The following is a 19151-nucleotide window of genomic DNA, read 5'->3' on the forward strand; positions in this document are numbered from 1 at the left end:
CCCGTACTCTTCCCAGGCCACATGTCCTTGCTTTCACTGGTTGTGCATTTCCTTCTTGCGCCTTAGTCTGACCAGCAGGTACTTGCTCTGCCATGCCAGTTTCCTGCCTTCCCTGCTCACTTTCTTACACATGGGGATGGAGTTTTAGAGCTCTAAGAAAAGTGTTCTTAAAGAGTTGCCAGCTCTGTTCAGTTCCTTGGTCCCTAAGGATTGTGTTCCAGGGGATTTTTCCCACTAGTTCTTTAAACACCTGGAAGTATGCACTTCTAAGGTTCAGGGTCCTGACTTTGCTCTTTGCCAGGTTTGTATTTCTTGAGATTACAAACTCAACCACAGTGTGGTCACTGCAGCCCAAATGCCTCTGATCTTAACCTCTTCAATGAATTCATCTGCACTAGTGAGCACAAGGTCCAGTAATGCTTCTCCTCTGGTTGGTTTGTCTAATACCTGGACCAGGAATTTATCCTCAGTGCACTCTAGGAGTCTCCTTCATTGCTTACAGCCTGCTGTGTAGCTTTTCCAGCAGTCATCTGGGTGGCAGAAGTCCCTCATCAGAATGAGAGCTTGCAAGCCTGATGCTTCTTGTAGTTGAAGCAGTAAGGCTTCATCAACAGGCTCCCCTTCAGGTGGACTGTAGTAGATCCCAACCACAAGGTGTCATTTACTCGTCTGATCCTTAACTTTTACCCACAAGCTCTCAACCTGTCTGTAGGTATTTCTCAGAGGAATCTCTTCACAATCAGTCTGTTCCCTGTCAGAGGTCAACATGCCTGCCCCTCCTTCCCTATCTCTTATGAAAAGCTTGTCACCCCCCTATTCCAGTTGTGTTATTTGTTCAATTTGTGTTCAAGTTGTGTAATTTTTCCCACATTTCTGTGATAGTAATGGGGTTTTCTAATTGCACTGTGTTGTCCAGCTCCTCCTGCTTGTTTCCCTTTATGTGTTGGTATAGAGGCACTTTAGCTGGTCACATCATTTTGTAGCTTTCTTGTGTTATCATGAACGTAGGCCCCAGTCAGGCAGCAAACCTCTGGAGAGATTTCTGAGTGGCAAATGGATGCCTCAGTGCGGAGTCTCCCATTACTGACACCCTTTGTACCTTTTTGTGGCACAGTAAGTGGTTGACTGCGCCAACTTTTTATAACTGCTTTTTCCTAACTCCTTACCGTTACTTACACACTCCTGTTTTTCAGCCCGAAAGCATCATACCTGTTGTATAGGGGCACTTCAGGGGCAAGGACCCAGAGAGTGGCCATGAATGGAGTTAAATCCAGCTGGTGACCAGTCATGAGTGGTGTTCCCTGGGGGTCAGTGTTGGGGCCCATCCTCTTTAATATCTTTATTAATGATTTGGATGAAGGAATTGAGTGTACCCTCAGTAAGTTTGCAGATGACACAAAGTTGGGGGGAATTGTCGATCTGCTGGAGGGTACAAAGGCCCTACAGAGGGGCCTGGACATGTTGGATCCTTTGGGATGAGATTCAACATGACTAAGTGCACTTTGGTCACAACAACTCCATGCAACACTACAGGGTTCGGGGAGAGTGACTCGAAAGCTGTGCAGAGGAAAAGGACCTGGGGATGCTGGCTGATGCTCACCTGAACATGAGCCAGCAGTGTGCCCAGGTGGCCAAGAAGGCAAACGACATCCTGGCTTGTGTCAGGAATAGTGCAGCCAGCAGGACCAGGGAGGTGATCATCCCCCTGTACTCTGTTCTGGTGAGGCCGCACCTTGAGTGCTATGTTCAGCTTTGGGCCCCTCACTACAAGAAGGACATTGAGGCCCTGGAGTGTGTCCAGAGAAGGGCTATGAAGCAGGTGAAGGGCCTGGGACACAAGTCCTATGAGGAGCGGCTGAGGGAACTGGGGCTGTTTGGTCTGGGGAAGAGGAGGCTCAGGGCAGACCTCATTGCTCTCTGCAACTACCTGAAAGGAAGGTGTGGGGAGCTGGGGGTCGGCCTCTTCTCACACATAACTAGTGATAGGACTAGAGGGAATGGCCTCAAGTTGTGCCAGGGGAGGTTCAGGTTGGAAATTAGGAGACATTTCTTCCCAGCAAGAGCAGTCAGGCATTGGGACGGGTTGCTCAGGGAGGTGGTGGAGTCACCGTCCCTGGGGGTGTTCAAGGAAAGGTTGGGTCTGGTGCTTAGGGACAAGGTTTAGAGGGTGATAGTGGTGGTAGGGGGATGGCTGGACGAGATGATCCTGGAAGTCTCTTTCAACCTTAATAATTCTAGGGCTCTCTGAAGGGGCTAGTTTGGGTGTAAGCATCTGCTGGGGAAATTACGGCCCCTCTGTTTGGGTTTCAGCCTCAGCCTGGCGGGGCAGGCAGGCGCCATTTTTGTTTCAGTCAGAGGCTCCCGGAACAGAAGACGGCGACCGGCAACACGCTTCCCACTCTCCCTACAGCAGCTGCCGTGAAAGCCGCCTGCCTGACATGCTCTGCTTTTGTATGAGGGGGGCAGCTGCTGCTGGCCTGGCCCCAGCCTTGTCGGCCGCTCCCAGGGGGGCTGCCGGCAGCTCCCTCCACCCCCTGGGATTTCCTCACTGCAGAAGCGGCCCCGTGCGCCGCCATTTCCCGCTGCGCTGCGCAACGCGCCTGCCCCACAGCTGGTCGCCTCAGCAGGTCTTTTCCCCCGAGCTGCTCTGCAGTTCATCAGCCTGTAACCTTGCAAGGGGTTCCACTTGCCTAGGGGCGTGCCTCTGCATTGGTCCTTGCTGCTTTTCATTGTTTTGCTCTTGGCCTGTTCCCCCTAAGCCTTGGTTGGTCCCTCCAGGCAGCAGTCCTGCCTTCAAGCACAATGCCTGGTCCTCCTGGTTTGCTCTTTGCAGGTCGGTGCAACCTTGTCCGGGGCTGCAAGAGGGCAAGTGGGTCCCAGGAGATTTGCCCCTGAAGAGCAAGATTTGCCTCTGAAGAGCAAGATTTGCCCCATAGAGCAAGAACTGGCTTATGGGGTCAACAGGGCTTGCCCTGGAGTCCAGTTCTAGGAGTTAGTGGGAGGCAGAGAAAGGGAAGCACTGTTTTTCCAAGCAAGCTTCTCTATGGGCCCTTTGCATGCTGTCATCACCTGTCCCCAGAGCCTCTGGTGAATGCTTCTTAAGCAGGAGAAGATGGCCACCCGCCAGCTCCTCACATCCTGACGCATTTTTCCTGAGAATTCAGCAAGGCAGAGTTTCACAGACAAGAGGAAATCCCTAAACAGCACGCAGCCCAGAGAGTGGAAAGTTGGTGGCATTTTTTGTTGTTGTTGTTGTTCTATTTTGTTTTGCTTTGTATATTAGTGTCTTTTTTTTTTTTTTTCCCAACTTCCTCATGAATGTATTTGACAAATCACTGTCCCCGTCAGCTCAGGATCCCAGCGGAAACCCCAGCTGGGAGGGCTCTTCCTGCCTGGGGGAGGCTCCCCAGGAGCACCAGGAATTTACTAATCGCCACCTTTCGCTCCCCGTCCCTTGCCGTGTCCCGCCGAGGGCCATGTGCAGTGGCAAGCTGCAGACAGGTTTGCTGGTGGCCGGCTACTTCGTCTACTTGCTGGTGGGTGCAGCTGTATTCCAGGCACTGGAGAGGACCGCTGAAAAGCAGCAGAAAATGGCAGCCGCCCAGATGAAGGAGGCATTTCTGCAGAATTTCCCCCACCTCACAGTGGCAGAGATGGAACAATTTATGAAGGTGAGTACCAGTCCTGCAGAAGCCCTTTCTCCCATCAGATGGTAAAACAAATGGGTGGGAAATAACAACTGATTTCCCCGACAGATATTTCCTACTCAGCCTTGATACACAGATAAATTTCTCTGAGTTTCCTACTAGTGCCTTCATTTGGATGATTTTTGCAAACCCCAAACCCGTTCCCCAGTCTGAGGAGGCAGATCTTGCTGATGGTAAATATAGTCTGTGTGGTATGACAAAATATTGTGTGTTAGCTGTTAACACCCCCTGCTCACAATGGCCCCATTCTTCAGATTCTTGCCTCCTGCCGATGCAGCTTTCAGTGGGTCTATGCTCATCTACAGCAGGTGGCATGACAGGAAAAATGAGGCTGTCCGAAATTAGTGGGAATGGTTGCCACACACAGCAGTGCCACAGACAGCACAAAGGAACAATACATCGAGGTCTGAAATAATCTGATGGAAAAAAAAGAAAAAAAAAAAAAAGAGAAGCCCAATTCACTGCAAGGAGTGAGTCAGGGCTTATTTCTTGAAGATGCTGCAGAAGTTAGGCAGGCAGCCCAGCCAAGAGAAAGAAGTTTCTGGTCATGGCATGAGAAGCTGATAGTGACTGGGGTTCTTTATCCATCTTAGGTATTTTCTAGCTATAGCTGCTACACTGCAGAGAAGATGGGAAATGCAAATAGCCTTGTAAGCCTATCTGTATGGGAAAGTAATAGAGCACTTAACAGCCCTATTTTCAGGATAACGAGACAAGGGAGAGAACCAGTATTTCTCATAATGCAACTACTGGACCAGCCCACCGTTCACAAATGCATGAACCCACTTCAATGTGATTTTCTTTTTTTTTTTAATTTTTATTTTTTGAGGGGAAAAATGGGTGAAAGAGAAGAAAAAAGGGAACTTTTTCAAGACAATGAAATCCTTGTGCAAGGGCTATGAAAAGATTTATGCTAGTCTTTTTTAGGCTAGTTTATTCCAGGTAGTGCCTTGCCTCTGCTAGGGCTCAGCCTTGCATTTTATCTCAGCTCTTTCCATAAAAACCAGCTTGCAGATGTCCAGTTAAATGTCCTCAGTTTGCTAAAACCAGGGTTGGCTGAATACTGGTGTTGTTTTGTTTTTGTTGTTGTTGTTGTTGTTGTTTTAATATGCTTAAATAAAGTCAGCATCACTTAGAATTAAAGCCATAGAAAAAGGGAGAAGTCTGAAAGTGCACAGAATTATAGATAATGGGGCTGAAAGATCTTGGGAGAAACACCTAGTCAACACCCTGCCCCGAGGCAGTCCCATCTCAGCCCAAACCACCTCTAACAGATGCTCATCTAACCTCATCTCAAAAGCTGCATTGTAAATATTGTGCATGCAGTCCATGCATGCGGTTTGTAGAAAGGCGTACATATCAGGCTGGATTCTGATTGTGATCGCACCACGATTAAGGCTTTGCAAATCAATTACTTTCTCTGGATTTAAATTTGTACTCTAATGAGGCTACAGCCTTAAAATTACATTTCATGTATGTGTCACACATGCTGTGCTGTAACTCACTGATGCCTTACTCTGATCCTCCCCAGATCAGAGTCAGTGCTCAGTGTGCCTGCATACAGATGGGTGATTACATCCCAGTTCCACCACTGCCATCTCAAGGGAAAGCTCAAAACCAGCAACCTGGCACCCCATCACTAAATCCAGTGGGCTGCCTCGTTCTGCCGTGTCCTAGTCTTCTGTATGGTCTTTTTTCTCCAAAGTGTTAACCTGAAAGAATCAAGGACTTTAGAGGTGAACTTCACACCGAAGCAGACAAGTTCTCCTAACACCCATGAGAGCACTTAGCATAATGATAGGGCAAAGAACTAACCTTCAAAAACACTGGCTGACTGCCAGCTAACCTTGGTGGTAAAGGTGTGAATGGTGTTAAAGTATTGCTGAGGACAGGTGAGTGCTGTTCACGGGAAAGGACCAGGAGTTGGCTAAATCCATCCTATTCTTTCAGCAAAAACTTGAGAAAAGCAGTCATGTTGATTAAAAAATAAATATTTTTTAAAATACCTTCCCTTCCAGAACCTGACTGAAGCCATTCAGAATGGAGTATACCCTGTTGGAAATGAATCACAGACTGAAAACAGCAACTGGGATTTCAGCAACTCCTTCTTCTTTGCAGGCACAGTGGTCTCCACAATAGGTAGGCTTTATGCTTTCCATGTTTATGAATGTGTGTGTTCGTGTGTGTGACACTTATGTCTGCTTATTAGGAAGTAAACAAATAATACTTCCAAGGATAGAAAATCCAGCCCTTTATTGGCATGGATGGGAAGCAGCAACCAATATGGTCCTGAGACCTCACCAGTGCACAACTTTTTGTGAGTTATTTGGGTTTTGAAATACCAATGGCCTTTCATGCTGTTGTTTCTCACTTGTTTCTTCTTTTTGAGCCATCTTGTAAAATCTTGGCTCTGATGTCAGTTGTAGGTAGAAGATAGATTTGACTTTCCTGATCTTTATTCTAGGGTCAAACAGGCTTTAAATCTGAGAGTGCTGTAAGAATAGTAGGAAATAATTGAACTCTGCTGGGGATTGGACACCATCTCAATAACCTCTGATGAGCTCTTGGTGTATGTATTGGATTAGCAATACACCAGGGGGAAGAAATGGGAAGGGGGCAAGGCAAATGCTGAGACTTTCAGATTGCTCCTTCAAGCTGTTCTGATGATTTCATGGGCTGCTTGCCCCTGCCTGCCTTTCCCTTACCCTCAAATACACATCCCAAAGACTAAAGGCCTGCCAAATTTGAGCATGAAATCCACACTGTTGTCTACTGCTTCACACTGTCACACAGTGAGAGTTAACTGTATGTTTTCAGAAGCTGAGGCCTCATTCCCACTATACCCTAGGCACAGCTGCGCTAGTGATATGTGAGTGTGACATGTCACAGGGGCACCAGTGGTGCCCCAGCAACTTGGTAAGTGTTTAGGTGTTATATGTGTTGTAGAGACCTCCTGCTGTAGAAGAAAGAAAACGTAGAGCCCTGAGTAAAGTTCTTTCCAGCAGTTTCCACTGATCTGCTGGAACCCTTTCAGTGCAACGCAGAAGTCTCTAGGAGGATTTGGAGAGGAGTATGAAGGCTCACTTTCCACTTTTGATCACATTGTCCAAATACCACCAATGACCTTGAACTAAAAATCACATCTTATTGATTTCTTGCTCCTCAGCAGTGCAGGAGTCAGACCCCATCACTGTCAAAGAGGTCCTTTCATTACAGAAAAGTGCGCTGCACTTTGAAAGGCCTCTGACCCTTCACATCCATGACAAACATCTCAGAGAAACTAGTTTGTCAGCACGCTGCTACTAGCTAGTCCATTCCTTGCTGCCACCAGTATTGTAGTTTTTTCATTATGGCATTTCTCCACCCAACAAATTGGTTGCATCAAACTTGTTTCCCTGGTGAGGAGAAAAGGTTGCCCCAGGAAAACTACAACTTGCCTGTTTCTCTGCACCCTTGCTGCAGAATTCTGTTAGTGAACAACTTCCACCCATCTTCATCAGGTTTTGCTGTAATGAAAATGCAATAGTTGTGTGACAGGGAGCATAAGACAGCTCAAGCACCTAGGGGCCCAACAGTCAATAAATCACTCAGTTGTTTTATTTGTCTTTTCCCCAGAAGAAAACATTGCATTTTCCAAGTAATGGATGCCTAGAGATGAACTGTGCTAGGGAAAGTGCTTTTTCTCAGGGTCAATGATGAAATAAGGACATACACAAAGTACAGGCCTCTTGCACTTAAAGATATACCTCATGGGGTCTAAGAAGAGCAAAGTCTCCAGTCCATTAAAGGACATGTTTGGAGATCTGCAGCCATTATTCCACTACTTAGATAAATCCTCTTTTAATAGGATTTTAAGACAAATATATCTGTGGTATGAATAAATCAGCCACCAGTAAGGTCTGGGCTAATTAGCACAAGCTATTCTAATGCACCCTACACTGTCTCCAGGGCTGGAGCCAGTATCTGGACATACCAACCTACTGGCATTTAGCCACGGAGGTTGCTAACACACAGGCATGTCAACAAGAAGGCAGATTGTGTGATTGTGGCATGGCAAGCAGCCTGGGACTCCAGCCTTGACATCTTCCAGGTCCCCAGCTTTCTGGTTTCTGTCTTTCCATGTATTTGTTGCAGGACAGAATGTGTTTTTCATAACTGCTTTCAGATTATGCTTTCTTTCCCATTAAGGCTAGGCTGGGAGCACACAGCACTCTCTGCATCCCACAGAATATGCAGAGTGAATCACTTCATCTGGTTTCTGGTTTGACCAGTGAAAAGTGAGCACACATGGGCTGAGAAGTGCTAGCCACATCTTCTGGGGTCAAAGGAAAGCCAGGCTGGGGTAGGTGTGAATGTGACCATGGATTGCTCCAGCTCTTTGAAATATCCCCCCAACCCATCTTTTTTTCATAGGCTATGGCACTCTCCGTCCTAAAACTGCTGGGGGACAGATCTTCTGTGTCTTTTTTGCTCTCTTTGGAATCCCTCTGAATATTGTTTTTCTGCACCGTGTTGGTAAGATGCTCTCGCTGCTGTGTAAAAAGCTGGGGAAATTCCTGTACGAGAAAGGAATGAGAAAGGTAATTGGTTTTACTTTCTCAGGCACAGTTATATGATAGTTTCTAGACTTTCCCTTGAAGAGCTAAACCAAGGCAATCATAGAGAAGGTATTCAGAGAAGGGGATGAGTTTTGCATATCCATATAAGCAAATATGCCTGTATGCCAAACCATGTGTATTTGGCATATGCCTTTTATGCCAAATCATTGGCAGTTCAGGCTGGATGTCAGGAAAAGGTTCTTCACTGAGAGGGTGGTCAGGCACTGGGACAGTCTCCCCAGGGAAGTGGTCACAACACTGAGTTCAAGAAGCGTTTGGCTAACACTCTCAGACACATGGTCTTATTTTTTGGGTAGACCTAAGGAGACCCAGGAGTTGGACTCAATGCTCCTTGTGGGTCCCTTCCAGCTCAGGATATTCTGTGATTCTTAGATTCTATGATTCTGTATAAATGATGTAACATCTAGTCCATTTCAGCAATCAATGGAGAGAGTGGGTGCCTCATCCCACTTCTCTAGACACTTATCCCAGGAACTAGCTCTAGGGAAGTACCTGTCTTTCTTTATTGCCAGTACCTCTGTAGATGATTAAGCATCCTATTTTTAGGGAAAGAGAGACAAGCTGTAAAGCTGTAAAAAGGAGGTGAGCAGAAGGGGTTTCAGTACATACTGACTCAATGCCTAGCACGTCACCCCTCTGTATTCATTATGTAGTCCTTTAATCCCCCTCCTCCCTTCACTTTGACAGAAAGGAAACTTCAGGCTCATTTGAACCCAGAAAAGGGTGTAGATGTTGAAACCAGAAAAGGATGTTGAAAGATGAGGAGGCACTCATAAGGGGCTAAAGACAGGATGTCTCTTGTCTGGTTATGCTCCAGGTTATTTGGAGCTCCTTCCATTCTCTCATCACTTCTGAGGAAGTGAGAATAGTTTTTTTGTGTCTCCTGCTGTAATTCTCTTTCAGGACAAAGTATAAATGCTATAGACAACCCCAATCAAATTGTTAAATATCTCCTTATGTCTGAAGACTTAAATAGAACATAAGGCTTAATCAGACTGACTCTAGAACAAGCACAATGCTTGAAGGCATGAAAAATTATCCAGCAGTTGCCATTCGTTTCCAGACAACCTGGACTTGTAAAATTCTATGCATAAACTATATGTGTATCTGTTTGAGAAATCTTACTGTACAACTAGTCTTTTTTCTTCAGCCAAGCTTCTTCAAAGCTGCTTGGTGGTAGGATGGTTCAAAGGTCACTGTCCAACTACTTCTTCATCAGGAGCTCATTTGTTAAGGATCTTCTTGCGCTCACTTATACACTGGGTAGGAGTTAAGTTGTGGCACTATTGTAATGAGAAATAAAGTCAACAATCAAACTCTTGGAGACAACATTGTTGGAAGTGATGTAAACTTGTAAACTATTTTTTTAAGTGTCTATTTGCCTAAGCAATTTTGAATGTGCTTTGAGTGCCATACCTGAATACTTGAAAACTAAGTGTAAGTGAAGCAGTTTGGTGGAAAAATAAAATAGCTTAATTCTGGTAAATGTCATTATGAAAGTGCTTTCCCATGCTCATGGTCACTGAACGTTGATAGAATCAGGAAAAAAAGACCACATCTCCCAGGGTTACTGCAAACATGCAACACCCATATTTGTGGCTTTCCCTTGCCTCAGGTCAAGGCGAGGGTTTTTCAAGAGGGAAAATAGTACAAAACCTTAATCACCCTTGTGATTACAGTATGTGTTCCTAGATAGCCACCCATTATGAATACCCATCATTATATATGACCTGCTAGCGTGTCAAATCCTGATGATAATTGAATTGATTTCTTTTTCAGAAGAAGATCAAATTTCTGACCCTTTTGTTCTTTTTGGCCACCGGGATCCTAGTGTTTCTGTGCTTGCCGTCACTCTTCTTCCAGATAACAGAGGGCTGGTCCTACAGCGAAGGAATTTATTTTGCATTTATCACCCTCAGCACCATTGGCTTTGGAGATTATGTAGTAGGTAAGGTTGATTTCAGAGAGGAGACGCAGCAAAGTATCAGGGTTGCAACTGTAATTACCATGAGTTGACTGCACAGGCCACCAACGTACTGTAGAGAAAAATCTTACATTTGGGTCGTTGACCTGTCTTTGCCTTATACAGTTCTGGGGTAATATACTTTCCTCTCTGGGACTGCATGTGCTGATGAAAGCATGAAATTGTCTAAATATAATGACATGGGGTGCTTTGGGGTGCAAAGAAGCCAAATATTTAGGGGATGGAAGGGGAAAATTCAAGGAGCCTAGGAATTTGTATATACCAAAAGAGAATAGTTTGTGAGTGTCAGGCACTGTAAGACTTGTATTCCTACTTTAGCTTAGACTTGTGTTTCTAAGCGTACAGTAAAGAAATTAGTAGTCATGTTTCAGAAGACATGGTTTTACACAAATCTAAGAGGTGGCAATCATAGTCATAGGGAAATGGGGAAATGTACTCACTCTATGAGAAATGTGGCTTAAATACATATATCACTTCAAACGTGGCCTTCTTTAGTCTCCTTATGCATGACTGGATGCTCTCTGCCTTCACAAGTTGAAGCTTAGGAGTTCCCCTGATGTTCAACCATTTAAGCTATACTCTAGCAAGCTGGGGTTCTTCTCAAAACACTTGTGTGTTCAGAAGTGTTCAAACTTCAAAACACTGCTGACCAAAATACACTCCCTATAGAATCAGCTTCTAGAACTGCTTCCAACTCCACAGGGAAAACCAGGAGTCAAATCAGTGTCCATGGAAGAAGCAGTTGAACACAAGGACTCCAAGGACACTCAAAAATTTCTCTACGTGTCCTGCTGGCATCTCACCAACATAAGATTTTCCTCAACAGTGCTATGAGATGGAAGCTCTGAGATAATACTTCAGCACGTTTTCCAGTAACAAAAGCAAATTACAACTTAAAAACAACTACTTCCATAGCACTTCCTCCTCTGCAGCCATGTTATTTTACAAACACAGCTAAAACTTCAGAATTAGACAGGCCTCCTGGCTCTGGGATTTCATCTTCATCAGGGTGACTTAACTGGAGCTGCAGTACTTTTTCCTGCAGTATTAATCTCTTTTGGTGTTAAACAATGGTGATAAAATTATAAGTTTAATGCCTCACACCTTCTCAACAAAACAAGCAGAGTGAATGTTCTGACTATTATGTATTTAGAATTGATTACAAAAGACAAATGATTTTGTGCTAGCCAAGTAGAACAGTACGGGTCTGAGTTTATTTGCATTTTAGTAATTCAAAGCTGTATTGCAGCTCTTGTACTTCAAGCATGAGATAAAGCCTGTTTTATGTGGGGAAGGAAGACGATATCCTAAGAAGATGACAGAGTCTAAGTTCAGTTCTTTAGAGTACATGTACACATAGGTAATACCTCTAGTGTGAAACTCCCTCTGGGCTGTAAACCCACTTTATGCCCTACTGAAGTCCAGTTTTGGCTGGACTTTGACTGGACTTTGTTAACATTACAAAGATACTACTAGTTGCTTTGGAAACAGCGTTGAAGTCCTAAACTCATGTCATGAGTTTCAGATAAGAGCACAAAAGGAGTTGCTTTGCAGAAACTCTGACAACTTCTATGCCAACTCAGCCCCAGCAGAAAAATAAAACCAGCTTTTTGATATCTGCCCATGACGACAAGCCAACTCACTGCTGCCCCACTTCCAAAGCTCTTGCATGAGGAAAACCAAAAATCCTACAAATTGATTTATGTAATGCAAAGCACTGCAGAATCTAAAATGAATTTCCAGCATCCTGACTCCTTCTGGGCAGCTTCATAATGGGAAACACTCCACCAGATCTGTGGTGACCCCCCTGTCCATGCATGTTCCTGTGTTTTCTGCTGTATGGATTCACCACTGACAGTGACTTGCAACACTCACTAAGCAATATTACCAAGTTTTCATGTAGATGCCAGGGCCATACCATGCTAATAAAGTTGTGTGGGACCAGATGGAGTAGGAGCAAATGCTCTCTGAATGTAGTTGGTGGGGTGCTGATATCTAAGGAAACAAATCAAATGACCCATACAGTAAAGCAGGTGTGCAATACTGAGTGCAACTGGGAGGTTTGGGCTGCATGAAATAAGCTTCAGTCGACTAGTTTCCAACACCAAAAGTTGTGGTCTTGGCATGTGATGGTGAGTTCTCATCAGTCACCTACTTTTTTAATGGAGGAAGCTCTTGAAGCCATTCAAAAGTAAACTAGGAGTTGCAATTTCAATTAAGGATACCTATAATTTAGAGCAATTATTTATTATCACATAATGTCATAATCATATTTTATAGAAATAAACAGAAACACAATAACCTGCTCTGTTGATAATCCACCCTAGCCCCAGTATATCTTTTTGACAGACCAGCATATGTGTGCTGACAAAAATCTGTTGCACAAGACTGGCTCAGCCTGATCTTAAAGCATGTTTTCCTCTGACCTGCAGTATTTCTGGGGAGGTGAGAGACTTCACCACAATGAAAAAGCCACCTTAAAGTACTCTATTTAAAAGACACTAATGAATTCATTAGGCTTGCCCATTTTGCACAGGCATAGAAATTTTAACTTAATAATTTTCTTCTTTTTCTCCCCCTACCTTCAGGTAAACAACCTGGCAGGATTTATTTTTCCTACTACCGAACACTTGTGGCCATTTGGATTCTTTTTGGCCTTGCTTGGATTGCTCTCCTATTTAATTTATTGACAACAGTTCTAGAAGATACTGAAAAAATAATTGTCAAGGATCTCCATCAAATTGTAAAGGTGAGTAAGGACAATGAAGCAAGCCAACCAAGAAGATGCTGGCCTGCTCATTTTTTACCAGAAGAAGAAGTAATACCACCATGTGCTGGAGGGGATGCACAGAAAATGGAGTCATTAGCAGCAGGTTCTGAACAAACAAAATAATAAGAACAATGTTTTTTACTTATAGCCAAAAATACTGCCATTACATATGGAGATTGAAGTCTTCGGTGGAAAATTGCTAGTGCATTATTCTAAAGAAATTCCCATGGAAATAAAATTTCTCCTACCTTTTGCTGAAATATGACCTTTCCAAACCCAAGACTTATAGTTACACAGACACACAGTATTAATGGTAAGAAATTTGCTCTTCAGTTTGCAGCCATAATGTGCTAAAACATGACAAGTGCTTTCATTTTGCAAGGCTTTTTTTTTTTTAAGGTACCTTCGTAAAAATGCAGAGGAGGGTCATGGCAGAGCTAGCTGTTTGTGTTCAAGTTTTTCTGCTTGCAAAATTCACGTCTCTTCCAGGAACTGATATGAACAAGCTTTCTGAGTCATTGCATAGCACTAGGTTGGAAGAAGAAATACAAGCATATAACTGAATAGGTGCCTGATTTGAACCGTAATATTGGATAAACTAACATGATCTGAAAGACATGTTTGAAGGACAAGACCTGGGTGCAGTTCAGAGACTCTAGAGGCATCTAATGAACAGGGTTAGAAAAAGGTTAGCTGTGTTAGAAATTATTAATTCTACCTCTTTCTGTTTTATATGAAGATGAATAAAGATGATTCCAAGTTCTGTCCTGTGGCTTTGAAAAACTTTTCTGATAGAGTTTATAAAGAAATATATATTAACATTTTAAAATTATTTCATTTTATAAGGATTTAACAAGATCAGAGAGCTTGAATGGAGGAGTACTCTGCAGCAGAGGTTTGCTGCTGCTATGTTTGTATGCCATAACTCCTATAATGTCATTTGAAAACAATCCTATTGTGCTGCGCTAAAGTAGTTTCCAAGTGCAGCCATTGTCTAAACAATGCATCCTTACCTTCCACCAGGTACAAAATAACGCCAAATTTGAGCATGGTTTTTCAGATGTACCTCCTGGCATGCAGGTTATCCCTGGGTGAAGACCCTGGCATTTAAAAGCCTGATCTACCATTCACATGCCTTGTGTGTGTCAAGAGTACAGAAAAACCCCATCGTGAATTGCTTGCAAAGCTGCTGTAGGAGACACAGCCACAGAGGTGAAGAGTCTTGTGGATGTATATGGTTCCAGTGAAAGTCAGTCCTTTTAGCACATCCTTCGAAGTAAGGTAAAAAGGAGGCAGCTCTGCCATCCCCTGGCCCCAGAGTGCAATCTCTCTTCCAGGAGCCGGTGCGAGAGGCGGGGTCTGTATTTCAAAGTCCAGGAACCTGCTCAAATCCTGAATTCACATCACAACCCCCAGAACCCTCCCAAGGCAGTCCATAGGTTCAGTATACGAAGTGCCTCCTTTTGTCAGTGCTGAACCTGTGGCTTAACAGGTTTTCGTGATACCCTCGAGTTTCTGTTTTGTCAGACAATGAATAATTGTTCTCGCCTTACCCTCCGGGTGTTAGTTACAGCAAAACCAACCCTTGCCAGAGCTATTCTTGTACAAAAGGGAGAATAAATTACAGCTGTAAAGCAATTTTAGGCCATAAAGATGCAATCAGCCTTGAAGTTGAACTCATAACTTTTTCAGTCAAACAAAACCACACTTCTTGCCAAAACAGATCCGCTGGTTCAAGACCTGGCATGTAGACCTGACCAAATATGTCCTTTCTTTCCCTCCGCAAATTATTTCCCAGTGTTGCCCTCAAGGCTAACTTCTCATCTAACATCTCTCCTTCTCAGGAAGCCTTTCTGAGGCAGCAGGAATGAGAACCACATGAAATCAGGGCAGGGTGGCATGGATGTCACACCACACAGGAGCTCCTGTGCAAGCTATGACCTTGTTGCTATCACAGGGTGACACCAGAGGTGGGGAGAGAAAACAAGCAGATGCTCCCAGGCAGGGATCTTGTGACCTCTCACCAAGCCTTGCCTCACATTATTATTTTTCAGGCATATTTTGTTGTTGTTGTTGTCTTTTCCCAGCCCTTCCCATGGGGAGCATTAACCACATCCCCAACCTAACATGCATGCTGTGAGGGCTGGTTTAGAGAGAGGTGGTCCTGCATTGAGCTGTGGTGGCAATTTTACATGGCCTCTCGTAGTCCCTTCCAGGACGGTTCCTGGTGTTTGATGTCCCCAGCCCCAAGGTGCCAGGTGGGGCCTGTGAGCCAGCAACATGTCCATTTGCTGTCTCTGTTGCTGGGGGGAAAGAAGAGCAGGGAGAGAACCATGCCCAAAAAAGTATCTTGAAGTCAACAACCTTCTGAAGGGTTTTCTTCAACTTTTTCTCACTGTCCTGCTTGCTCCCTGTCATGACAAATAACACAAGCATCCCTGAAACAAGCTGGCAATGTCCTGCAATGCAGAGCAATCAAGGCAATTTAGGAAGGGCCAGGGCCAGAGCACACTCAAGAGGGACAGGGGATGTGGAAAACACGAGCTGTCATCATGGGGCTGCCCTCCTTCAGACACCATACACTGAGGTGTCCCTTCAGCTGTGGATGCGGGCCTGCGTGTGGACAAAGCACAGCCACAGGCATAAAAATCACAGAATATCTCAGGAGATATTCAGGTGGCCTATTCAGATATCTGAATATCTTGGGAGATATTCAGATGGCCTCCCTAAGAAAGCAAGCTGGCTCTTAAATCACCGTAGCTGCAGCGAGGCCTTTTGAGGAAGGGTCTCAGCTTTGCTTCTTGTGCCCTCTCGTGGCTGTGTGCCACAGACCCCTTCCTCTGTATTTCTGCCGACTTTGGGCAGTTTTACTTCTCCTCCTGTGCAGTCTGGCTGGCACAGCTGGGGCAGCCCTGGCCAGTGCAAGTTCCAGGGCTTGGTCGGTGTGAGCCACAGGAAGCCATCCTGCCTTTTATACGGTTCCTGAGCTCACTAGGGACTAAAACATGCTCAGTCTCAAAAGAGAGGCAGGGATGTGCAACCTGAGCAGGCCTGCCTGGGGATCCTGCCTCGTACCCAGGCTGACACAGCTTGACAGGGGTCGGCAGGGGATGTGACAGCTTTCTGTCAGCAATCCGTCATGGCTGGCACCCTCACACACGCCTGGCACGCTGGCTCCCACCACAAACGTTCGCTGCAGGCCTGGCGCACCCATTCACCCCCCTGTCCCACAGGGGAAGGGATTGGTGCAGTAAAAACCGGCAAAGGTGAAGGTGCTGGTGTCAGTATGAGGGCCAGGACGTGCTGGCCTGCTCTGCAGCAGCCCTGGGGACAGGCCACGGTGCCACAGAAGGGGTAGAGGAAGAAAAAGAGGAAGGAAAAAAAAAAAAAAAAAAAAGCACCAAAGGGTGTGTGGTCTTCTCTGTTGGGGAAGGAGAGGGGAGGAGTCCAGGAAAGCTGCAAGCCAGGGTGGGAGAAGAAAGTTTTTGGACATGATACTGTTCCTCATGTTTATGCTGAACAATAAAGTCGTCTCCAGAAGAGCTTAGGCACGGCAACAAATCTCTCTGGGCCGAAGCAAACAGCCTTTTCCAGCATTATCATCCTTCGAGCACTGCACAGCCACGGCAGATCTTGTCCTCACATCACCCTTACAAGAGGGAGCTGTTGCTTTCTGTGCTTACAGTAAGGTGCCCAGAGAAAATTAAGTGTATCACCTCAGTTCAGGCAGGCAGTCTTTGGCTGACACCTGGTCTGGTGCCTTCTCAACCAGAATCAAATGTCCTAATATTGCTCATTAATAAATTGGACCTAGGCAGTAGTCCTGTAGTTGCTGAGGTTAAGTAAGATAATCCTGAACTGAGAGCAAAGTTAGAACAGAGCTTCTCCTCCAAAGTCAGAGATTCAAAATGATCCTGAGACTTTTAATTCAGGAGTATAAGCCAAGCTCTGGCTCTCCTGCACGTTCCCCTTGCCCAAGGCACAGAAAACAGGAGTCAAACCCAGCCCGAGCTCCCTGCTGTGCCAGCAGCGGCCCTCTGGAGGGACTTTTCCATCGGCAGGTCTGCACAGCCTGGAGCCTTTCCCGGGAGCTGTTGAAAAGCCCTCGCTGCCACCCAGCCCTGCTGTGCCGCGTGGGGAGAGCCAGTTTGCACAGAGCAGCCTCCACCACAACCGCCAGCTCTCCCACTGCAGCTTGTTTACAAAGCAGGAACGCTTCCAAGGCAGGCCAAACTCTTTCCCATACATTTAACCAGTTGCTGGAAAACTCTGGGAGTAGGATCATGAAACATATTATCTTGGATTAAACAGCAGCAGCATGTTACTGCATTGCCATACAGGCTGGGCTGCTCCTCATACATCACCCACGGCTTTGCTGCCAGCTAGCAAACAGAGTGCATTTCTGCACTTGAAACCAAGGAAATGCCACGAGAAACGATCTTTCTTTCAGAAAGAAGCCCCTGAGAAATTCATTTGCCTCTAGAGAGAATAAGAGAAACTGCACTTTGATCTGTCTTTAATTAGATTATGGGATTGTTTAGGGAACTTCTGAGGTCTCCTTCAATTAATAGCCAGCTCATTTGGAGATATTAATTTTATTTTATCTTTTTCTGGAAGCAGAAAGACTACTCAAAGCAACGGAACAGCTTGGATAATGTAACATCATATAGCCAGTGGGATCATTTTTTTTTTATTTTTTTATTTTTACAGAAATTACTAAACTTGGGCCACACACACGCTGTTTTCCACTCCGTCATACTTGGAGATGTGCATTCTCGCCTGACTCAAGCCCAAAAGGCTCTGCATCCAGCTCAGAACTGGCTCAACAAACATAACTCATCACTCTCCAGAGGCCTGTTCTCCATCCCTCTCAATCTCACCCAAATAAACAAAAAAAATCAGATTTTGGCATCAGCCAAATCCCTTTGTACCATTCCAGCTGGATTCAAAGTGGCCTTGTAGATGTCCTGCGAGGCTTTATACCAGCCCTAATGCTGTAAGGGAAGGGGAACCCTGGGATCCCCTACATCTATGGAGGAGGGCTGGCCTGGGGCAACATTGCTTGCTCAATGCTAGCGAAGCCAAAGTTTGGTTATTTGGGGGGTAACTAGTTTGGTGGATAACCAGAGTGCCTGTCCATGCTCTTGCCTCCCAGCAGCCAACCTCACTTCCACCCTGGGACGTGAACTCAAGCCGTGTCAAAGCTGCTCAAAAAATCCAGCCATTTCTATCACGAGGCATTCTGGACTTGATTAGGGTAATTCTCCACCAGAGGTTTGGAAAGGCTTGTTTTGCTGAGTTAAAGTTAGGGCAATTATCAAATCCATTTAATTGCTGGTTCAACATGATTTAGGAGACATGTCTCCTGAATAAATGTTTTCCCAATTTCTCTCTCAATTATTCTCACATATGTGGTTGGAAACCATAGCTGTATTTTTGTGGTGAGATGCCGAAGCATGAAATAATACATCCCCAGAAAGAGAGATATACTGATAAGCAGAAGGATAATAACAACAAGCATGCGTCATTGAAAAATGAAGGGAGGTACAGCTTACAATTTAAGTTAATGGCTTCCTCGAGAGGGATTAGCCAGAAAGACACTGATATTCTCAAAGAACAAATGTGGCTTGAGGTAAATCCAGCTTCACAAAGATGATTGTTTATCATAGCAAGGCACAGAGAAAATCATGCATCAAAACCGGAGAAGAACGTGTCAGAATTTTTGCTGAAAATCCCCCAGAATTCACCATTCCTATTCATCTAAATGACTCACTGAATGCCTTAAAAACAAAGATAAGGTCTTAAATTTAAAATGCCATCAGACATTCACTGGAAATCAAGGATGAAATCTGAGCAGAGACCTATCTATTCTCAACTTCAGAAGTCCAGGCATTTGTCTCAATATACAATACATGCTGGCTCAGAATGGGAAAGCTGCAGGAAGCCAAGTACAGGAACCTTCCTCAGTTTCCTCAGTTTGCCTAGATAGCAATTCCTACCATTCAAGAAGTTTGCCTCTTCACAAAATAGAGATGCTTTATTCAGCATCTCTTTTGTGCAAGTCTGTTGCA

General features: G+C 44.9%; 1 protein-coding gene across 8 annotated transcripts; it reads left to right on the forward strand.

The window, feature by feature from the left end:
• Positions 1-2189: 2189 nt before the first annotated feature.
• Positions 2190-13847, forward strand: LOC118168342 (potassium channel subfamily K member 16-like). Of its 8 annotated transcripts, none has more exons than XM_035328671.1 (6): positions 2190-2664; positions 3349-3671; positions 5726-5846; positions 8121-8287; positions 9014-9042; positions 9074-9868. In XM_035328671.1, exons 1-5 carry the CDS (start codon positions 2439-2441, stop codon positions 9035-9037), a joined length of 861 nt encoding a protein of 286 aa, XP_035184562.1. In that variant the 5' UTR covers positions 2190-2438; the 3' UTR covers positions 9038-9042; positions 9074-9868. The 8 variants fall into 8 exon arrangements, with proteins under 8 accessions (XP_035184562.1, XP_035184556.1, XP_035184558.1 ...); XM_035328665.1 differs by lacking the exons at positions 9014-9042; positions 9074-9868 and adding exons at positions 10109-10274; positions 12899-13847 and having other exon boundaries at positions 2195-2664; XM_035328667.1 differs by lacking the exons at positions 9014-9042; positions 9074-9868 and adding exons at positions 10106-10274; positions 12899-13847 and having other exon boundaries at positions 2202-2865; positions 3473-3671.
• The last annotated feature ends 5304 nt before the right edge of the window (positions 13848-19151 follow it).

Source organism: Oxyura jamaicensis, chromosome 5 (assembly GCF_011077185.1).
Source record: "Oxyura jamaicensis isolate SHBP4307 breed ruddy duck chromosome 5, BPBGC_Ojam_1.0, whole genome shotgun sequence".
Classification (NCBI taxonomy): Eukaryota; Metazoa; Chordata; class Aves; order Anseriformes; family Anatidae; genus Oxyura; species Oxyura jamaicensis.